Source organism: Gordionus sp. m RMFG-2023, chromosome 1 (assembly GCF_954871325.1).
Source record: "Gordionus sp. m RMFG-2023 chromosome 1, tfGorSpeb1-WG-v2, whole genome shotgun sequence".
Lineage (NCBI taxonomy): Eukaryota > Metazoa > Nematomorpha > Gordioida > Chordodea > Parachordodidae > Gordionus > Gordionus sp. m RMFG-2023.
Window position 1 is genome coordinate 54,545,944 of NC_088775.1, and position 19,379 is coordinate 54,565,322.

At 30.2% G+C, this 19,379-nt stretch overlaps 1 protein-coding gene and 1 long non-coding RNA gene across 3 annotated transcripts in view; one reads left to right on the forward strand and one right to left on the reverse strand.

Moving 5' to 3' along the window:
* The window catches only part of LOC135922761 (uncharacterized), a 42,026-nt gene extending 22,830 nt beyond the window's left edge, over positions 1-19,196 (reverse strand). Inside the window, exons 1-2 of the long non-coding RNA XR_010571027.1 lie at positions 18,468-19,196; positions 7,717-7,841 (exon numbers count right to left, since the gene is read on the reverse strand). This is a non-coding gene — a long non-coding RNA (uncharacterized LOC135922761). The remainder of the gene's footprint in view (positions 1-7,716; positions 7,842-18,467) is intronic.
* LOC135922759 (tRNA N6-adenosine threonylcarbamoyltransferase-like) overlaps positions 5,421-19,379 on the forward strand; it is a 67,882-nt gene continuing 53,923 nt past the window's right edge. For both annotated transcript variants that reach the window (XM_065457214.1, XM_065457215.1), the window contains exons 1-3: positions 5,421-5,559; positions 5,596-5,715; positions 5,925-6,100. In XM_065457214.1, coding sequence (XP_065313286.1) covers positions 5,445-5,559; positions 5,596-5,715; positions 5,925-6,100 — 411 coding nt within the window. In that variant the 5' untranslated portion in view covers positions 5,421-5,444. The remainder of the gene's footprint in view (positions 5,560-5,595; positions 5,716-5,924; positions 6,101-19,379) is intronic.

The following is a 19,379-nucleotide window of genomic DNA, read 5'->3' on the forward strand; positions in this document are numbered from 1 at the left end:
ATCGGAACAGACAATCTTATCAAAATTAAGAACTTTCACTTTCCAATAAATTTAGAGTTGATAAATTATGATACTTTAATAAAAAGCTTAAATTTGATGTTCAAGGATAGTTCGAGCATTTTCGTAAATAGGAAAAATTTTTTTACGTTAAAAAGATGCAGTGAGACGATTATTGACTTTTCAATTAGGGTTAAAACTGTCTGTTCTCTTTGTAATTTTAAACCGCCTTTTGATGAACTTTTAAGAGATATATTTATCCTAGGAATAGGCTTACCTGAGTTGGACAAAGAACTTCGGTCAAAGTATATCGAAGGCAATATTACTTTTGAAGAGACCGTGCGTTTAGCGATCGCGCTGTCTTCGTTGCAAAATGAAACCCAGACTGAAGTTAATAAAATAAGCCAACACAGGGTTCGAAAAATAATTATTTTAGAAATAATAATTATACAAACGTCAATAGATTCAATAATAATAAACACTTTAGTAACAATTATATTCCTAATAATAATTATAGACCTAGTATCAAACCTAACTCTATTCAAAAGAAAGTGATATGTTTTCGTTGCGGTAAGGCAAACCACATAGCGAAAGATTGTAGAACCCATGCCATACAAATGATTCTGCCACGGACACCTCGCCTGTCATTTTCAAATAAAGCGAACATCGATGCGAAGATAAATAGGTTGCAGCTAGCTATGGAGTTTGATACCGGCGCCGCGTGTAGTGTGATTGATGAGGTCACCTGGAATCGTATTGGCAGACCACAGCTATCACCGGCTTATAAATTAGTGGGATATAATCATATCCAAATCGAAGTACTAGGTAAATGTACCGTAGAAGTCAAAGTAAAAAATATTTCGAATTTTTACTTATTTGGGTAGTTAAAGGGGAGAATTCCCTTATTTTTGGGATGCCTTTCATTAGAGAATTTGATATAAAACTACCGGAAGAAGTTCGTATTAATAAAATAAATATGAATGTTCCCTCTTTTAATACGATTGCTTCAAAATTCCCTCAAGTTTTTAAAAAAAAATTAGGTGAAATCAAACTGAAAAAGGCTGTCATCCGAATAGAACCGAACATATTACCGATTGCATTACCAGCAAGAAGAGTTCCTTTTCCGTTGCGTCGAACCATTGAAGCTGAGTTGGACAGACTTTTAGACGAAGGCGTTATCGAGAAGGTGGATCCAACAATAACTCCAATCACTTGGGCTACGCCAACGGTTAATATCTTAAAGAAATCCGGTGCCGTACGGATATGCGGAGATTTTCGTTTAACAATCAACAAATATCTAGCGATCGATAACGATTTACTACCAACTTTCGTCGACCTAACAAATAAAATCGCGGGTGGTAAAATATTTTCAACAATAGATTTAAGTGATGCATTTTTACAATTCGGAGTTAGTCCAGAATGTAGGGACCTTTTAATAGTTTCAACACATGTCGGTTATTACCGATACCAAAGAATTCCATTTGGTTTGACTAGCGCTCCGATAATATTCCAACGCTTTATGAAAAACCTATTAAAGGGAATTCCTATGGTTAGTGTATTTTTATACGACATAATTATTGCAGGTGAGAATAATTCCGATCACATAGTTAATTTGGAAGAAGTATTAAGAAGATTTGAGAAGGCTGGACTGACCACGACGACTGATAAAATTAAAATGGGAGAAAAGTCTGTCACTCATTTAGGTCATGTTATTGACAGTTTCGGAATTCACCCTACAGAAGATAAGATTAGCGCTATAAAAAATTTTAAAACACCTTCCAATGTTAAAAAACTACGTTCATTTCTTGGAATAGTGAATTATCATGAGGCATTTATTAAAAATTTGCATTCTATTTGTGCGCCTTTACACCGACCGAGTAAAAATGTTGGTTGGTTTTGGTCAGCTAAAGAAAATGAAATATTTACTAAAGTTAAAAAAATATATTGTCAAAAGAAGATACAATAATTCCTTATTCAGCCGATATCCCTGTCGTGATTTCTTGTGACGCTTCCGAAGATGGTCTAGGAGCTGTTATTGCACACCGATTTCTTACTGGCCAGGAGAAACCGATTGCTTACGCATCGAGGACACTTTCGGCGACTGAGAAGAATTATGCCACAATTGTGCGGGAGGCTTCGGCAATCATGTTCGCTATTGAGAAGTTTCATCAATATATTTTTGGAAGACATTTTATCTTGGTTACTGATCATAAACCATTACAATATATTTTAGGTGATAAAAGAGATCTTAACAAAATAACAAATAACCGTTTAATACGGTGGGCAACGAAACTATTAAATTATGATTATGATATAATATAGACCAGGTAATCATAACAAATGTGCCGATGCTCTGTCCCGTTTGGGGGTAGAGAAAGCAAAAACCAATGATGTTACAAAAAAATTCGAAGAAGAAATCAGGGGATTAAAAATTAATTTAATAGAAGATTTATCTTTCACTCGCAGTAAAGTCGTAAGTGAAACGAGCAATGATATAAACCTAAAAGAGATTATTAATTAATAAAAAATCATTGGTATATTGATAATATAAATAATTATTCGGAGATTGTAAAAAAATATATTTCGATTAAAGATAATATTTCGTTCGAAGAAGGATTATTATTTTATAATGATAGAATTATTATTCCAGATATTTTAAAAATGGAGGTTTTATATGTGATTCATCGAGGACATCCTGGGATAGTAGGGATGAAATCATTGTGTAGATATTACGTTTTTTGGACAAATCTCGATACTGATGTTGAAGACTTTGTTAAATGTTGTAAGAGTTGTCAAGAAGGAAGGCCGGGAGCTAAAGAAGTGCCATTATACAATTGGAACATTCCTACCCGACCTTGGGAACGATTACACATTGATTTGACAGGCCCCGTATCTGGAAAATATTGGTTAATTTGCGTAGACGCTTTTACCAAATGGGTTGAAGTTGCAATTTTAACACATATTAATTCGGCGAGTGTAATAAATAATCTGCGTAATTATTTCACCTCGCTACATTGTCTCAGATAACGATACTCAGTTTACTGGATCTGAATTCAAAACGTTTCTTTTTAAAAACAATATAAAACATTTTAGATCGGCCCCTTATAGCCCCAAATCGAATGTTTTGGCTGAACGATATATACGGACGATAAAGACGCGTTTCTATGCTGGAAGGAGATGTGGGACTCCGGACCAGTTAAATTTAGCGAATGTTTTAATTACTCACCGTAATACTCCCAATGCAACTACTGGTAAATCCCCTGCCGAGATGATGTTTGGAAGGTCGCTTAGGACGACATTAGATCAGTGGAAATTATCAACGAGAGAAAGGACGGAAAACGCTCTATGGAAACAAAAGTACTACAAAGATAGAAGTGTTGAACCTCGGGAGTTTGAAGAGCAGCAAAAAGTTTGGATAGCAAACGAAAGGACAGCAGGGTGGCATGAAGGAAAAGTGTTACAACGAAAAAGCGCAATATTGTACGATGTGGAATCAGAGGGGATCGTTAAAAACAAGCATGCAGATCAATTGAGGGATGCACATACACAAGAGAAGGAAATACCCCTTACGTTAACCGAAGAAGTGGAAAAGGCAGAACATGAGAATACAACTCTTGAAAAAAGAGTTTCGAAACCCCCACTACGTTATCACGATGAATTCAATTTATAGTGGGGAGAACTGTAATATAAATGTAATTGTAAATTGAATTTAAATTGAATATAATATTAACTTTTCGTTTGTAAATTACATAACCTGAAGGATTGAATTCATTATATATATATACGCAGTGGCGTATCCAGGATTTTCTTATAGGGGGGAAAATTTTTTGGGGGCTTCGCTCCCAAACCCCTTTTACCTGGCCTTCGGCCAGCTTTCCCCGGCCTTCGGCCGGGTCTTATTTAGCTATTCTATTAAATTATTCATAATTTAATAATAATTATATTTCTATTTTTAACTATTATTTACTAATTTGTGCTTATGTTAGGTATATTATATTTAATAAAGTTTTTTTAAATGTAAAGGTTTATTTATATGTAAAGTTGAAATAAAGTGTAATGTCTTTTTATAAAATTTGCTTTAAAAACTAGCCTCAGCTTAAATTCTCATACAATATAAGTAGAATATAATTTTTTTTATTGAAAATACTAATAGTAGTTTAAAATATTGACTAGAAAATAATTAAATTAACAAGTTTTTTTTAACTTCTTATCAAATACAAGATTTTTATTTATTTAGTTTGTCTTCGGAACCAAATCTCTGTGTATATTTAACAGAGCTAACCCATTTAGCCGAGATTCAGTACTTCGTAAATATGTTTTCAACCTTCTCAAGTTGGAAAAAGTCCTTTCATTCGTACATGTTGTAATAGGCAAACATGTAAGAATATAAAACAACTTCGAAATATTAGGAAATTGAGCCAAGGTTTCTTTACACCGATTGAGCGCATCAATAGCATGCTCAGGTAAAATAGCTAAACGTATAAATATTTATACCACAATTCGAATTCACTGATTAAATTTATTTCAGTATCAATCTCATAGGAATAAAATTTTTCTAAATATTTAATTTTACCAATAGTGGCATTAGAAAATGAAGAAGGATCTTTGGGTAATAAAACTTGAAGATTGCTAAAGACTTGTTTTTTATCTAAAACCCGTACTTTTATTTGCTATAAAAAAGTATCTAAGAATGGGATGAAAATGGATATTTTATAATATTCTTCAGTTGAGCCAATATTTATTTTCATCTCAATAATGGCCTAGGTGCTAGATGAGGTTTAATTAGTATTATATCATAAAATTTAGCCTTCGATTCAACGTCTAGATAAATATTATGAAAATATTTATCTACATTCATTCTTATTGTATCTACCTGTTCATGTATATTTTCCGCCAAATCAATAACTTGAACCAAATCTAAATTTGATTTTTGTAAATTTCTACAAAGTAGTGAGCTAAAAATAATTTATTGATGCAACTAGCAACGATAAACTCTGATTGATCAATTGAATTCAATAATGATATCGCTGCTAACGACACATTACTTTTTTTCATGCTCAGCCTTATTTATAAATTATCGTTTGATTTCAATCTCTTTGACTAAATATTTTTACATTTTATTAATATTTTTGAATAATATGTTGGAAAATTGATATTCAAAAATTTGTAAAATTTTGATTGGTGAAAGGGGGGGGGGAGTCTGGGGGGGGGGGTAAAATTTTTATTAGTTTAAAATGATATTTATGAAAATAGTCAAATTTGCGATAGGGGGGGAAATTTCCCCCTTTCCCCCCCCATTGGTTACGCGCCTGTATATACGTGATATTTTGTATTAAGGATACTTTTACTTACTTTACTTATTTTACTTATTTAATAAAACACTTCAAACTCCCAGCCTGATTTTGCGTTCGCAGAGGATATAATATTGCATATAATTTTGAATTTTTATGGTTGTAGCTCTTGGTTTAGAAGGTAGTGCAAATAAGTTGGGAATCGGAATTATTCAAGATGGGATAGTTCTATCAAATCCTCGAAAAACCTATGTCACACCGCGTGGGCAAGGTCTTTAATTAAAAAGATAATTGCTTATTTAAACAGGTTTTTTACCTAGAGACACTGCAGCACACCATCAAACTGTAATACTAGAAGTTTTAAAAGAAGCTTTGAATGCCGCTAAAATTTGCCCCAAAGATATAGATATTATATGTTATACAAAAGGTAAATTTTTTGAATATTATATGTTATACAAAAGGTAATTATTTTTTGAATATTATGTTAATAAAAAGGTAATTATTGTACTTATTTAAATAATTTACTTGTATTTATATTTTCTTATCATAATCTATTATATATAAATTTTTTAAAATAAAAACTAATATTAAAGATATTTCTTTTTTTATATTCATCATTTGTAATATATCATATAGGTCCAGGTATGGGTGCTCCATTGTTATTGGTTGCACAGGTTGCCAGAACATTATCATTAATTTGGAATAAACCTTTAATTGGAGTTAATCATTGCATTGCCCACATAGAGATGGGTAGGTTAATAACAGGTGCTAAAAATCCTGTAATTTTATATGTCAGTGGGGGAAACACTCAAGTTTTTTTATATTCTTTATATGTAATTTGATAATATATGAATGCTTTAACACTTTTGCATGCAATATTATATGACCATATATCTTCCTAATCATATTACTTAAAGAACAATTTAATAAGATTTAACCTAATTTTAATAAAAATTATTTAAATAGGATTAATTACAAAACCTTCAAAATTTTTTTGCCAATTTTAAAACAAGATTCGAAATTTTACTTTTTACATTTTAATAAAGATATTTTGAATTAAATTTAAATAAATTATTCATAATCCTAATTATGAGGTAATCTTAATTAATTTGATTACATTGTAGTAAGATTGTGATTAATATTATATAAAATGAAGAATTATACTTTCTTATAGCAAGGCTTTGACCTACTAGAATTTAAAATTAAATAAATAACACTTTGGAATACTTGTTATATATAAGAGAAGATAGTAAGGAAATATTCTGATTATATTTTAAAAGAAAAATAATAATACAAACAATTTTTTAATTAAAGTAACTACTTGGGTTATGAATATTTAATATCAGAGCAATGAAAAAAATTTGTGAATCATACAAACCTAATCAATATAGTGTGTCTGTTTACTTCAAACTATTTCGAATAATAGCTTTATTAGGTGTTATATGAAAGACCTTAAAATATTTTATAAACAGATATTCCTGTTTAAAAATTCAATACTCACTTTTTAACCTTCTTTTTTTGTGTTGCATTATTTTGAGTTTTTCTTTCTTTATATTTAATAACTATTATCTTGACAAACCAACTTTAATGTTATATGCAAATTAGATAATTTAATTTTATGGTTCCTTGTCCATATTTATATTAAACAAATTTTGTCATATCATTTATTGTAAATGAAATATTTTAACTTCATAAAAAGTACTGCAAATAATGAATAGGTTAATATTAATAAATAAATATTTTTATATTGATTGGATCATGCACTTTAAGGGGTTGGCAAAAATCATGTATTTTAATAAAAATCAAAGACCTGCAACAGGGTACCAATTGCATGACCCAGCCAACCTAGGTTTGTAAAAAAAAGATTCCAAGCCAGTTTTATTAATAAAAAATTTTGGTTAGTGTATATGCAGTATTGTGAAATCACTATTAACTAATAAAAACTACAGGAGTGATTCTGCAATAAACTTTGAATCACTATTATAGTGTTAATTTATGACAAAACCTAAAATTTTACAAATAATCACTAAATTCATTATTTTAGAAATCACAATTGTTATGTAGGTCGTTTTTTTGTTAAAGCATTCATTTTTGGTGTTGAATATTCTCTTTTTTTGATTATTGCACAATCATTATTTTAATATATTATTATTATTTGTAAAAGAAATAAAGAGTAATTATAAAAATTGTTTATGTCATATGTTTTAAAATTAATTTTATTATTAATCAATTTATATTTATTTTGTAATAGATATAAGAAGAGAAAAAATGAAATAAATCATTATTGTTTCCTTCCAATTTTTATGATATTATTTTATTCAGAAATTATTTTTTTATTCAAAATTTATTATTTTCACCTGCCAACTTTTAGAATTAAGAAAAATAAAAAGTGATAAAAGATAAAAACATTATTTAAATACATATATACTTTTCGATCTACCAAAAACCAATTTCCTTTAGTAAGAACTGAGAAAAACTTCTTCCCAACTGAGCAGCTTTAAAATGGTGGTGACCAAGACACAGTGACGAAGCGTCCATAGAAGCAAGATTTTTCTTACAAAATTTTAAAATAAACTTAATGTAATCTTTGTACTATGCTAAATAAACTAAACTGACTTAGTTAAAAAAATTAATATTAATTTTTTAACGTATAATTTTTATAACGTTAAAAAATTAATATTATTTTTACTATATTAAGAAATACTATTATTTTTACTACGTTAAAAAAGCTACTATTATTTTTACTACGTTAAAATAATATACTTTAGGGAATCAATTTATATTTTTTTTAATAAATAAAGAGAATATCATGCCATGGTATTGTGTAATTTTACCATTAAAAAATAAGCATTGGGGAAGCAAATAAAAAAATGCTTATTTTTTTAATAAATAAAAGAGAAAGAAATTTTTTTATATAATATTTTTTCCTTACTTTTTTAAAATAAAAAAATTTTTCGTTTTTAAAATCCTTAATTAATATTTAATAATTGTAATTGTATTATTAAAAATTTATCAAACATTATCATTTAGCTCAAGAAATTTTGATGCGAAAAAATTGATTATTGAAAAAGGAAATCCAAAATCAATTTTACAAAACTTAAAAAAAGAAATCAACTTGCATCCGTAATTTTTCTATCTATAAATATGAAAAATATGAATGGCTCACTCGATGTGAATTTTCTAATTCTCCATATTGTTGGTCATGTCTATTATTCCCAAAGGAAAAAATATGTTTTTAATGATAAAGAATTTTCGGATATGAATAATTTTTCAAAGGCAGTTAAACGGCAAAGAATCAACCGCTCATTTGCAGTCGATGATTCATTTAAAAACATTTGGCCAAAATCTTATTGAAAATATGATAGATTCGATGCGCAAAATATCAATCGAACAGCATAATTATAAAGTCAAATCAAATAGAGAAATATTGAAAATATTGATCAACAATGTTTTCTTGGAATTCAGGAGCTCGTATTCCGTGGTGATGATGAATCTTCTAATTCAGTAAATAGAGGAAATAATATTGTATTAATTTATTTGCTCGCGGAAGAAAATTTACTATTGAAACATCATTTAGAAATAGTGCAGTTTTTATTGTACTATCAAGCAATATTCAAAATGATTTGATTAATTCTATCTCATATGTCTTACACCAAAAAATATTAAATTCGTCAAATTGTTAGATATTAGTAAATTCCAAATAATCAATTTCCCAAAATATTTATTAGATAATTTAAACGACACTTATTCTCAATTTTTTGACTTACACAAGCTGGAGACCGAATTAAAGGTAGTGTTTCGGGATGTTGAATTAGAAAGAAAGAGAATGTTAATGAAATACTTGAATTTTTAATATGCACCGATTTGATGAAAAGTTTTAAAGAATTTTTTAAATTATGCAAATTCATCTTAACTTTGGCTTCAACAACAGCAAGTGCAGAACGGAGTTTTTCATCTTTAAAAAGAATCAAATCTTATAGCAGAAACAGGATGAGCCAAAATCGATTATCGAATTTATCTTTAATTTCGATTGAAAAAAAATTATTAAAAAATTTAAAATCTAGCGATAACTTTTATAATGCAGTACTTGATCATTTTACTCAAAAACAAAGACGAATACCACTTATTTATAAATCTTAATGCTTTTATGGTTTGAGTTTGACTAAAATAAAATTATTTTTTGATTACTTCCCTACTGCCAAGACAGATCTACAATAAATAAGGAATTTATATTAGTGCAAAGAGGCGGATTCATATTAAGGCAAAAAGGGCAGATTTATATTAATATAAAGAGGCGGATTCATATTAAGGCCAAAAGGACAGATTTATATTAAGGCCTAACCAGAATCCTTTAATATTTTACAAGGTCGAATTTGCCGAAATTTTTTTGAGGAAGTGGTGCCCATTTGTTTCAGAAGGCCATTACACGAAATTGCTGCCCAAATTTTTGTCATATAGATCTGTTACCTTAAAGTGCTGCCTAAATTTTTCAGAAGTCTGTTACACATAAGTGCTGCAGACTTTTTCAGAGTTTTATTACACGGAAGTGCTGCTCAAATTTTTGTCATAAATTATAAAAATGCCTGTTTTTTTCCCCGCAAAGAGAGATAGAAAGAAACAGTCTTACACATGAATTATATAACTCAAAAACGTAAATTTGACCACATCTTATCGGAAATAAGTTTATTTTTCATTGGACTTGCACACTATTGATATTATTTTATCTGTTGACATTACAAATAACCAAAATATTTATTTTGAAGTTAATCATAAATTTTTTAAAACAACGGTATGAAATTCTTAAAATTTGTTAAGTACTGGTAGATACAATATAATATTTTTGGAGCCTTGGTTATACTATTTAATAGATGTGTATATTATGGGGAAGAAGGATGAGGAGAAGTCGCAGTGTTAGAATATAAGGACAGGAGATGTAAATGAATTAGTCCATAGACCAGAGAGACAAGAGTTCTATAATAGTCAAATGTTGGGAATGCAGAGATGACCAAGAGGAAATTCACAGGGAAGAAGAATGGAAATGAGAAGGGGTTTTGATTCTCGTGGAAGAGAAAATGTTTGTTATTAAGACAAGGACATATGGTTCGGGATTGTGGGGAAACTAAATGGAATGTCGAAAATATGGTCATATAGCCCCGTACAGTCGAAAACAAGAAAAACTGCGGTGTGCATGGTGTGGACAATTTTTTCACAATAAAAAGGAGTGCATTCTAGCAATTATAACACCAAAACAAACTGGAGAACAAAATATGGAATGTTTTAGATGCCGGAAAAAAGGTATAAGGTGAGAGAATGTGGAAATTATAAAATTAATGGGATGTGTAAATATGATACAAGAAGGTAGTACCAGAGTAATGATAGATTTTAATGGGAGTATGGTACCAATGTTATTTTACACGGGAGCGACTTTCGATAATCGGAGTATTTGGCCCGAGGAGATGATCGAAAATGAAGGATTGAGAATAGGAAATTCGATGGATCACAAGTATGGGTAATGGGAAGAGTTGAAATAGAAGCAATAGTGGTAGAAAGAGTGGAGATATTAGATTTGCGGATTATTATTCAGAAGGTTGAAGCATTGATGGGATGGGACTGGACCACCCAAATAGGTCCATTGTATAGTTTTTGGGGATTATTTGCATGGTGGGGTGTGTTTGTACCCATAACGAGACTAGCTGTGTTTGGAGACATAGCGGAGGAATACGTAGAATCGTTACCAGGAATTTAAACAGCGTTTAGTAGGAGTGGGGAGGGAAGAGATCGAGGAAGTATCGTAGAGCTGGGAGAGGAAGCTGCGAGTGAGAGGGGTGATGGGAGAGTATTCTTAGATGGCGAAGAAATAAGCAGCTTTAATTCTAGAAGAGAAATAGGGGCGAATAATTATAGGATAGAAATCGGGGGAACTTATAGTAAAGAAATTAGGGGGAATTATTAGAAATCGGGGAGAATAATTCTAAGAGAGGAATCGGGGGGACTTTAGGAGAGAAATCGGGGAGAATAATTCTAGGAGCGAAATGAGGAGAAATAAGTCTAGGAGCAAAATAAGGGAAAAGAATTCTAAGAGAAAAATAGGTGGGGGGGGGGGAAGTATTTTATGGGTGAAGTAGGGGAAAAGAATGCTAAGAGTGGAATAGGGGGAAGAATTTTAGGAGTGATAAGGTAAAATATTTCTAGAAGAAAGAAAGATTAAGAGAAGGAAGGAGAAAGGAAAGACTGGGGAAAGAGATGTATGGCAGCATCAAGAAAGGGGCGATGAATGCTGAGACACTGAACGAGGAGTTGCATCTTAATGAAAAAGATGGAGGGAAATGGGAAATGACCAAAGTGTAAGAGGGAGTACGGAGATTAGCACAAAATTATCAGGAAATTTTCAACGAAGATTTGGGATGCCTCAGAGATTATGAAGTATATATTAAATTAAAGGATGGTTGTGTTCATAAATTTTGTGCGTTACGATGGATAACGTTTGAATGGAAAAAAGAAGTAGAAATGGAATGGATTAATGGGTACAGAAAGGCTTTGTATGTCCAGTAGAATACAGTGAATGGGCGACCCCGCTGATCCCCATTGAAGAAGGCCTATGGTCGGCTCCGTCTATGCCAAGATTTTCTAGTCATTCTAAATTTGTGGGTTAGTTGCCGCGAATTGAAAAAGTATTGGCTAATTTAAAGGGAAGTATTCTTTTTCAAAAGTTGATTTCTCTAATGTATATCTGCAGCTGCGTGTAAAGACAGAGGTAAAGAAATTAATAACTATGACTACGTCTAAGGGATTTGCATTTTGTAGAAAGCCATTTGGACTTTGTGTATCAGCTCCTATTTTTCAACAAACAATGGCGGCTGTTTTTCAAGGAACGAAGGGGTTTTCTACTATATGGACGATGTGTATGTGACTGTAAGAACTCCCGAATAGCTTGAAGATAAAAGAAAAAAGATTGCGGCACAGTGCGGAGAAAAGTGTGTTGGGAGTGATGGAGGTGACATATCTTGGGCACAAAATTACGGGAAAGGCGGTGAGATCCGTAGACAAGAATATGACAGGAATTACAAATATGATGAGACCTAATAATAAAGCAGAAGACTATCCTTCTTGGGGGGGGGGTCAACTATTACATCGGGTTGTGAAGGGATTTGCTCAGATAGCAGCACCATTAATTGCTGAAGAAAGGAGAGAAATTTGAATGGACAGATGAACAAGAGGCAGCCTTTAGAGTTGAAATGCAGAATTGTAAAAGAACCTATTTAAGTGTGCTTTAATATTGAATTGGAAGTGTTTTTGGCCATGGACGCGTCTAATAAAGGTGTAGGCTTTGTTACATTGTATTGATGAATTAGAAAAATCGGTGTTATATTTCTCAAGGATTTTTAGAGCAGCAGAGACTAAGTATTCCGTGATTGAGCAAGAAGCGCAAGCCATCATTTTTGTATTAACAAAATGCTGAGAGAATCTAATTGGACGCAGTTTGGCTTTTTATACGGACTATTCAAAAAGGACAACAAGGAATTAATACTATCGCCCCGGTTACAGAGATGTTGACGTACAAGTGAAAATCGACGAGGGAGAGAAAATTATTTACCGGATGTATCTAGCTTGGGAGGATTTAGGGGAGAAACAGGAAGAACGAGACAAAAAAAATGGGCAAGTACTGATTAGAACGATGGCCAGATTATCCAGAGGTGGGCCGGTGCCATGGGAGGAAATTAAAAAAGTGATTTAAAAAGATCGGGAATTGAGACTAATCAAAGCGTGCCTAAAGGGACGGAAGATGTGGCAAGATAGAGATAAAACGTTCAAATATATAGAGAAGGAGTTTGCAATAATAGATGAATGTCTAGTGCGAGGAAGTGGGAGTGTTATACCAGTCAATTTAAGGGAAGCGTTTATGTCCATGATTCATGCTGGACATCAAGGAATGAAGAGAATTAAACGGGAATATGTTTGGTGGCCGAAAATGAATAAAGATATTGAAAATATCAGCCGAGCGTGTGTCAGATGTAATTCATAGGCCCCAATGTCTCGAAAAGGCAAGGAAAGTGTATGGCCGAAGGCTACACAGGAGCGCATACACGCTAATTTCGTTGGCTTACTCGTGATGGGCACCTATTCAAAGTAGGTTGAGTATGAGGAAGAAAGAGAATTAACAACTCAAGTGGTGATAAAAACATTGAAAAATCTATGGACTGAATTCGAATTCGCTACAACAATAGTATCGGATCCAGCTTTTATTAGTACGGAAACCGGAGAAAAACAAATTTTGGCGCACCATATTGCCCGAGTTCGAATAGGCAGGCGGAGAGGATGGTAGCTGTGGTCATTAACTGGTTGAGGAAATCAAAAGATGGAGGGAGATGTGGGTGGCAGTGACGTATTATAATAACAGTAAAAAAGAGGATGAGAAATCTCCAGCGGAGAGTTTTTAGTAAGGAGAACAAGGATTTGGTTGAATTCGCTTAGGCCAGCAATGCAAAGAAAATAGCTGACCGAGACAAAGGATGAACCCGAATTTATGGCAGGACAGTGCGAGAGTGTTTGGGCGCAACCAAAAATGGGAGCCCGGAATGATTGTAGAAAATATGGGACGCAAATTGAGCAAAATGGAGTTTTCAGAAGGTAGAGTATTTGTTCGACACAGAGACCAACTTTTCAGAGGAGTGAAACATGGGAGATTACGATCGGTACTAATAATAGGAGAGGGTAATTGATAAGAAATTCATTTAAAAAAAATATATAATGATAATGGTACATTGTTGAAAATTTTGTCAAGGTAAAGGTGGCGGAAAAATATTTATCTTAATATAGTGCTCAATATATCCGAGGAAAATCTAAGGGGACAACTAAACTAAATATAGGCTAACTCAATACCTGGGCGATTTATAATAACAATGAAAAGGGGAATATCTACAAGATCTTGTTTAAGGGGACAAAATGGTTAATGGAATGTGCAAATAGTATGGAGCCAAGTCAAACCAAGAGGTGTTTTTTACAGGGAATCAACCATATCATCCAACAAAGAGCGAAGACTCAAGGACCTAAAGAACAACGATAAGAATGTTACTGTTTGAATCCTTGAAAATACGATGAAAGACAATCAGGTACTAGGTTGAATTGTGACGTTTGATTTTCAATTAGTGGGGGCGTGTTATGTGGGTCGTTTTTGTTAAAGCATTAATTTTTGGTGATGAATATTGTTTTTTTTGATTATCTTGCGCAATATTATTTTAATATATTATTATTTGTAAAAGAAATAAAAAGAGTAATTATATTATTTATGTCATATGTTTTAAAATTATTATTAATATTAATCAATTTATAATAAATCATTATTATTTCCTTCCAATTTTTTAGGATATTATTTTATTCAGAAATTATTTTTTGGCTTCAAAATTTATTATTTTCGGTTGCCAATTTTTAAAATAAGGAAAAAAGAAAATAAAAAGGGAAAAGAAAATGAAAAATAAAAAGTGATAAAAGGTAAAAACAGTATTTAAATACATATATAAATTTCGATAAACCAAAAACCCTGATTTCCTTCAGTAGGAACTAAGAAAAACTTCCAACTGAGCAGTTATGAAATAACAATTACAGATATCTACAAACTAAAGGTTTTATTGGTGTTTAATATTGGTACGTATAAATAAAAATATATCTTCAATTTTTAAAAAAATTAAAGTTAGGGGATAGGGTTTCATTGGTGTTTTAAGATATTGGTACATTTAAATAATATATTTGAAGCCATATAATCTATTACAAATAAATTTTTACAAATCTTAAATGACCGCCAATATATTTGAAGAGATAAATATATACATAATAAAAATAATCTTAACTTAACGAATATCCTTAAATTTACCAAGTACTATCAAATTTACAAAATTCAAAACATAAAGTTTATTTAAAATTCATCTTCAATTTCATGTATAAACAGAATTCATTAAAAAAAAAATTCATAATCATGATATAAAAAAAATATCCAAAATTTTATTATTAAATAGATTTTTGTAAAAAGAAAATTATACGCCCCGATGTCATATCTCCTCTCATTACCTAACTAATGGTCTCCTCCTAGCTTGGGACTATACTTGTGTCTATTTTGCTGCCAAGTCCAACCTCTCATTTTCTGCCATCGAAAAGGCCGAAATCCTAAAAATAACAAATATGCTTGCCTCACTAATACCCTGTTTATCCCAATTGTTACCAATACCCTAGGCATGTTCGAAAGTAATGCTCTCAATTTCATCAAAACTATAGGAAAAAAAATGAAGCAAATCTCAGGGGACCCCAATGAAGGATTTTACCTTCGCCATCAGATTTCCCTGGAAATCTGCCAGTCCAATTTTTTAAGCATTCACTCTTCTCTAGGGTGATTTGTTCACTTTTATTTTTTAATTCATTTTTAATATATTATTAGTTTTTATATATATTTTTAATTATAATTCGTAAATGAAAAATTTGTTATTTAAATAAAGTATCACATTTTTCAAAAAAATTAATTAATTATTATATAAAAAAATTACCGTCAAATTTTATCTTTATCTTCATTATTATTATTTATATTTCTTTTTTAATCAATCAACAAATATTGTTGATTTTTTTTTTAATTTTTCAAATATTCCTTTTATTTTTACTATCAAATAAAATTATATTAAAATTAGCATATCAAATATAAAATAAAATAATACATTATTTTATAAAAACGGAGGTGGGACTACAAGCAGGGTTTCGAACCGTTTAGTATAACGGTTCGGTTCGTTCCGGTTTTTAGTTTAAAATTTTATAAAGGTTTTGTTCCATTTCGGTTTTTAAAAAAAAATCATATCGGTTCGGTTCGGTTTATAATTTATAACGGTTCTTTTCGGTTTGTTCCGGTTTTTATAAATTTAATTTTAAAAAAAATTAATCATTAACCATGTATATATTAATTTTAGAGAAAAATCTTTTTAGTTTATAATTTCTTATTTAATTTATCCATGATAATCTAATAGATATTTTTATTAAATTTAGGAAATATAAATTAGACAAATTAGTTTTTTTTTATTTTATAAATAAATAAGATAAAAACAAACATGCGTAAATACAATAATGAATAAAATAATATGTATACTATACTATTTAGGTTTAAAAAGAGAATTCTAACGGATAACTAAAATATTTTCTAATATTTTAGGATTTAATTTAGTTCTCTGGGCAGAGAGTATAAACTTAAGGCTTGAAAATGCTCTTTCTATGGAGACCTGCGTAGCTGGAACTGCTAGCACATTTATAGCTAACTTATAAAGTTCTGGCATACTATTCTTTACATTTTCCCAATAATTCAAAAGATTAGTATCTTTTTCTAATCTCTCTATATTATCAAATGACCGAATTATATATTCTATTTCTATACATTTATTATAATTTTCGATGCCCTGAGAATTATTCTTATTAAGACTTTCAAGCTACTTTAATAAATCTTCAAAATCATCATCTAAATTATCCTTCGAATACGAACACGTAGGCATAGTATTTAGAATTTCAATATTCTGATTATTTAGATTTTGTACCAAGTTCCAAGTTTTACAAAGATGTTTTCTGGCGATCTCTCTTTCTTCAAAAGTTAAAAATACATTATATCTAGGGTCGAGATAAATAGCAGAGCAAAAAACTTCATTTTTGAAATTTATTTCTCGTGCTTTCATCGTAGAAACTAAAAGTCTGGTAAATGGAGTGTCTACTTTACTCGTTTGCATGAGACATTTGATCCACGCAGCATAAATATCGCCCATTGTCAATTGTTCACTTTGTAAATATTTTGTCAAAACATAAACTGGATATAAAGCTTTTAATATGTCACTAATTATTTTCCATTCATTCTCTGATAAACATTTTTCGCGATCGCTTTGGAGAGATATTTCTTGGCAAAAGCTTTTTAACTCTAGTAATCTCTCCAACATTAAATAGATAGAGTTCCATCTTGTGCAACAATCTATTAGTGATTTTTTCAAATTTAATTTTGAGAGAATAGCCATTGTTGTCTGATTTCTTATTTTTTTGCAGATGTTTCTTGCTTTATTTATAATGACAATTTCATTTGAATCTTTAATGCAATCATTAATAACTAATTGAAATGTATGTGAAGCACATCTAATACCTCTGGCATTTGGTGCAAGATTAATATTTTCAATATTAAAAAGTTCTTTATTTTCATCATGAATTATATCATTATTATTTAAATCGCCATTATCTATATCATTATTATTTAAATCATCATTAATTAAATAATCGTTAAGGTCATCATCTTCTTCATCGTGTAGTATTAATAGCTTAATTAACTTAATCATATTTGCTGCATTATCGGTGGTTATTGTGTAAATCTGCTCAATTTTTATTTCATATTCTTTTAGAACATCTAGAATAATTTTTTTAAGATATTATGATGTGTGTCGTTCTTTAATCACTTTCATGCATAGAGTCCTTAATTTTATTTTTCCGTTATTTATAAATTGAATATTGATCCCCAATATGGACCTATCATATCTAGTTGCTATATCTAATTTTAACGAATTAAGTTTTTGATATACTTCAGGAAAATTAAAATTTTAAATTTAGGTTAATAATTTAAAATTAATTATTTTTGAACCGGTTTAAACCGGTTCAAAATATTTATAACGGTTCGGTTCGCTCTTTTAATATTTTCTTCATAACGGTTCGATTAAGGTTACGGTTCAGAAAATCATAACGGTTCATTCCGGTTTTGCGGTTCGGTTCGAACCCCTGACTACAAGTTCCCCAAAATCATGAATAGTTATATTTTAAAATAGTTATTTGTAGATTTTGTTTTAAAAAATAGTATTCTTTTGGTTCTGATGTAAGGGCTCTTATCTTATCGTCTATATTTTTTAAGAATTTTAAAGTTCCGCTTGGCATTTATCCAAGGGAAGAGATAACAATCGGTATAAAAATATAATTTGTGAATTTGGAATATTTCATTGTTTTTTTTCTCGGCTATATCAACCGGATTAGAATTTAAATTTTTTGGAAAAGAAGGATTGACGTTTTAATAATTAAATTAATATAAACAAGAAATATTACAAACTAGGACATGTCACCCCTTTATGGGCCAGTGACATTTATTACAAATTATATATATTATATATTTAAATATTATTATGAAGACAATATTACTAAAATAAGAGAATTTCCATTACTATGCATCTTGATTATTATTGATATTAAGAGAATAATGAATATTAATGGCTCTACAGAGGTATGCTATATTGACATCTTCGTGTAACTTGTAAGGACGCTAATCTGCTAATAAGAATTTCCCATATCATATCACATAGCGTAAAAATGTCTGATCTCCAGTTATCTACATTTACATCATATTTATGTAATCGTGAGCTTGATCACTAGTTGTACTAATAGTCATCATGTAATTGTTGGCTTGATTTGAATAAAGATAGTCCTCCGGTAAACGTTGGCTTGATTTGAGTAACAATATTCATCAGGTAATCGCTGGATTGATTTGTATAACGATAGTCATATGGTAATCGTTAGCTTGATCCTTAACTGGTAAAAACGATCATCATCTAATAAGAATCGTCTATATAATCTTCATGGTGATTAGTATTGGTGGCATTTATATTCCGACTGACATTTGATGCTAGATTAAGACCAAAAAAAATTTCTTCTTTTTTTAAACTACTGACTATCCATGTCAGAATTGTCCTGTTATCATTTTTTTGGATCACGTTGAATGATATTAATTTAAATTACTGAAAAAAAAATTGACCAAATTTATTTTATAAAAAAATTTATCATTATTATTTTATTATTTTTATAAAAAAATCAATTATTACAATAATTAATTTGATAAAAAAAACTTTGTAATAACAAATTAAATATAACTGACACTGGTTCAATCTTATAGAGTGTTATGATGATTTAATGAAACATATTGACGATTAAATTAAAACTCATCCATATGAAAACAAAAAAGTAATAAAAGAATTTTCAATAATGCTTTTATTTTAATTATTTTTGCAAAGAAAATAATTTTATATGGATGAGTTTTAATATAATCGTCAATATGTT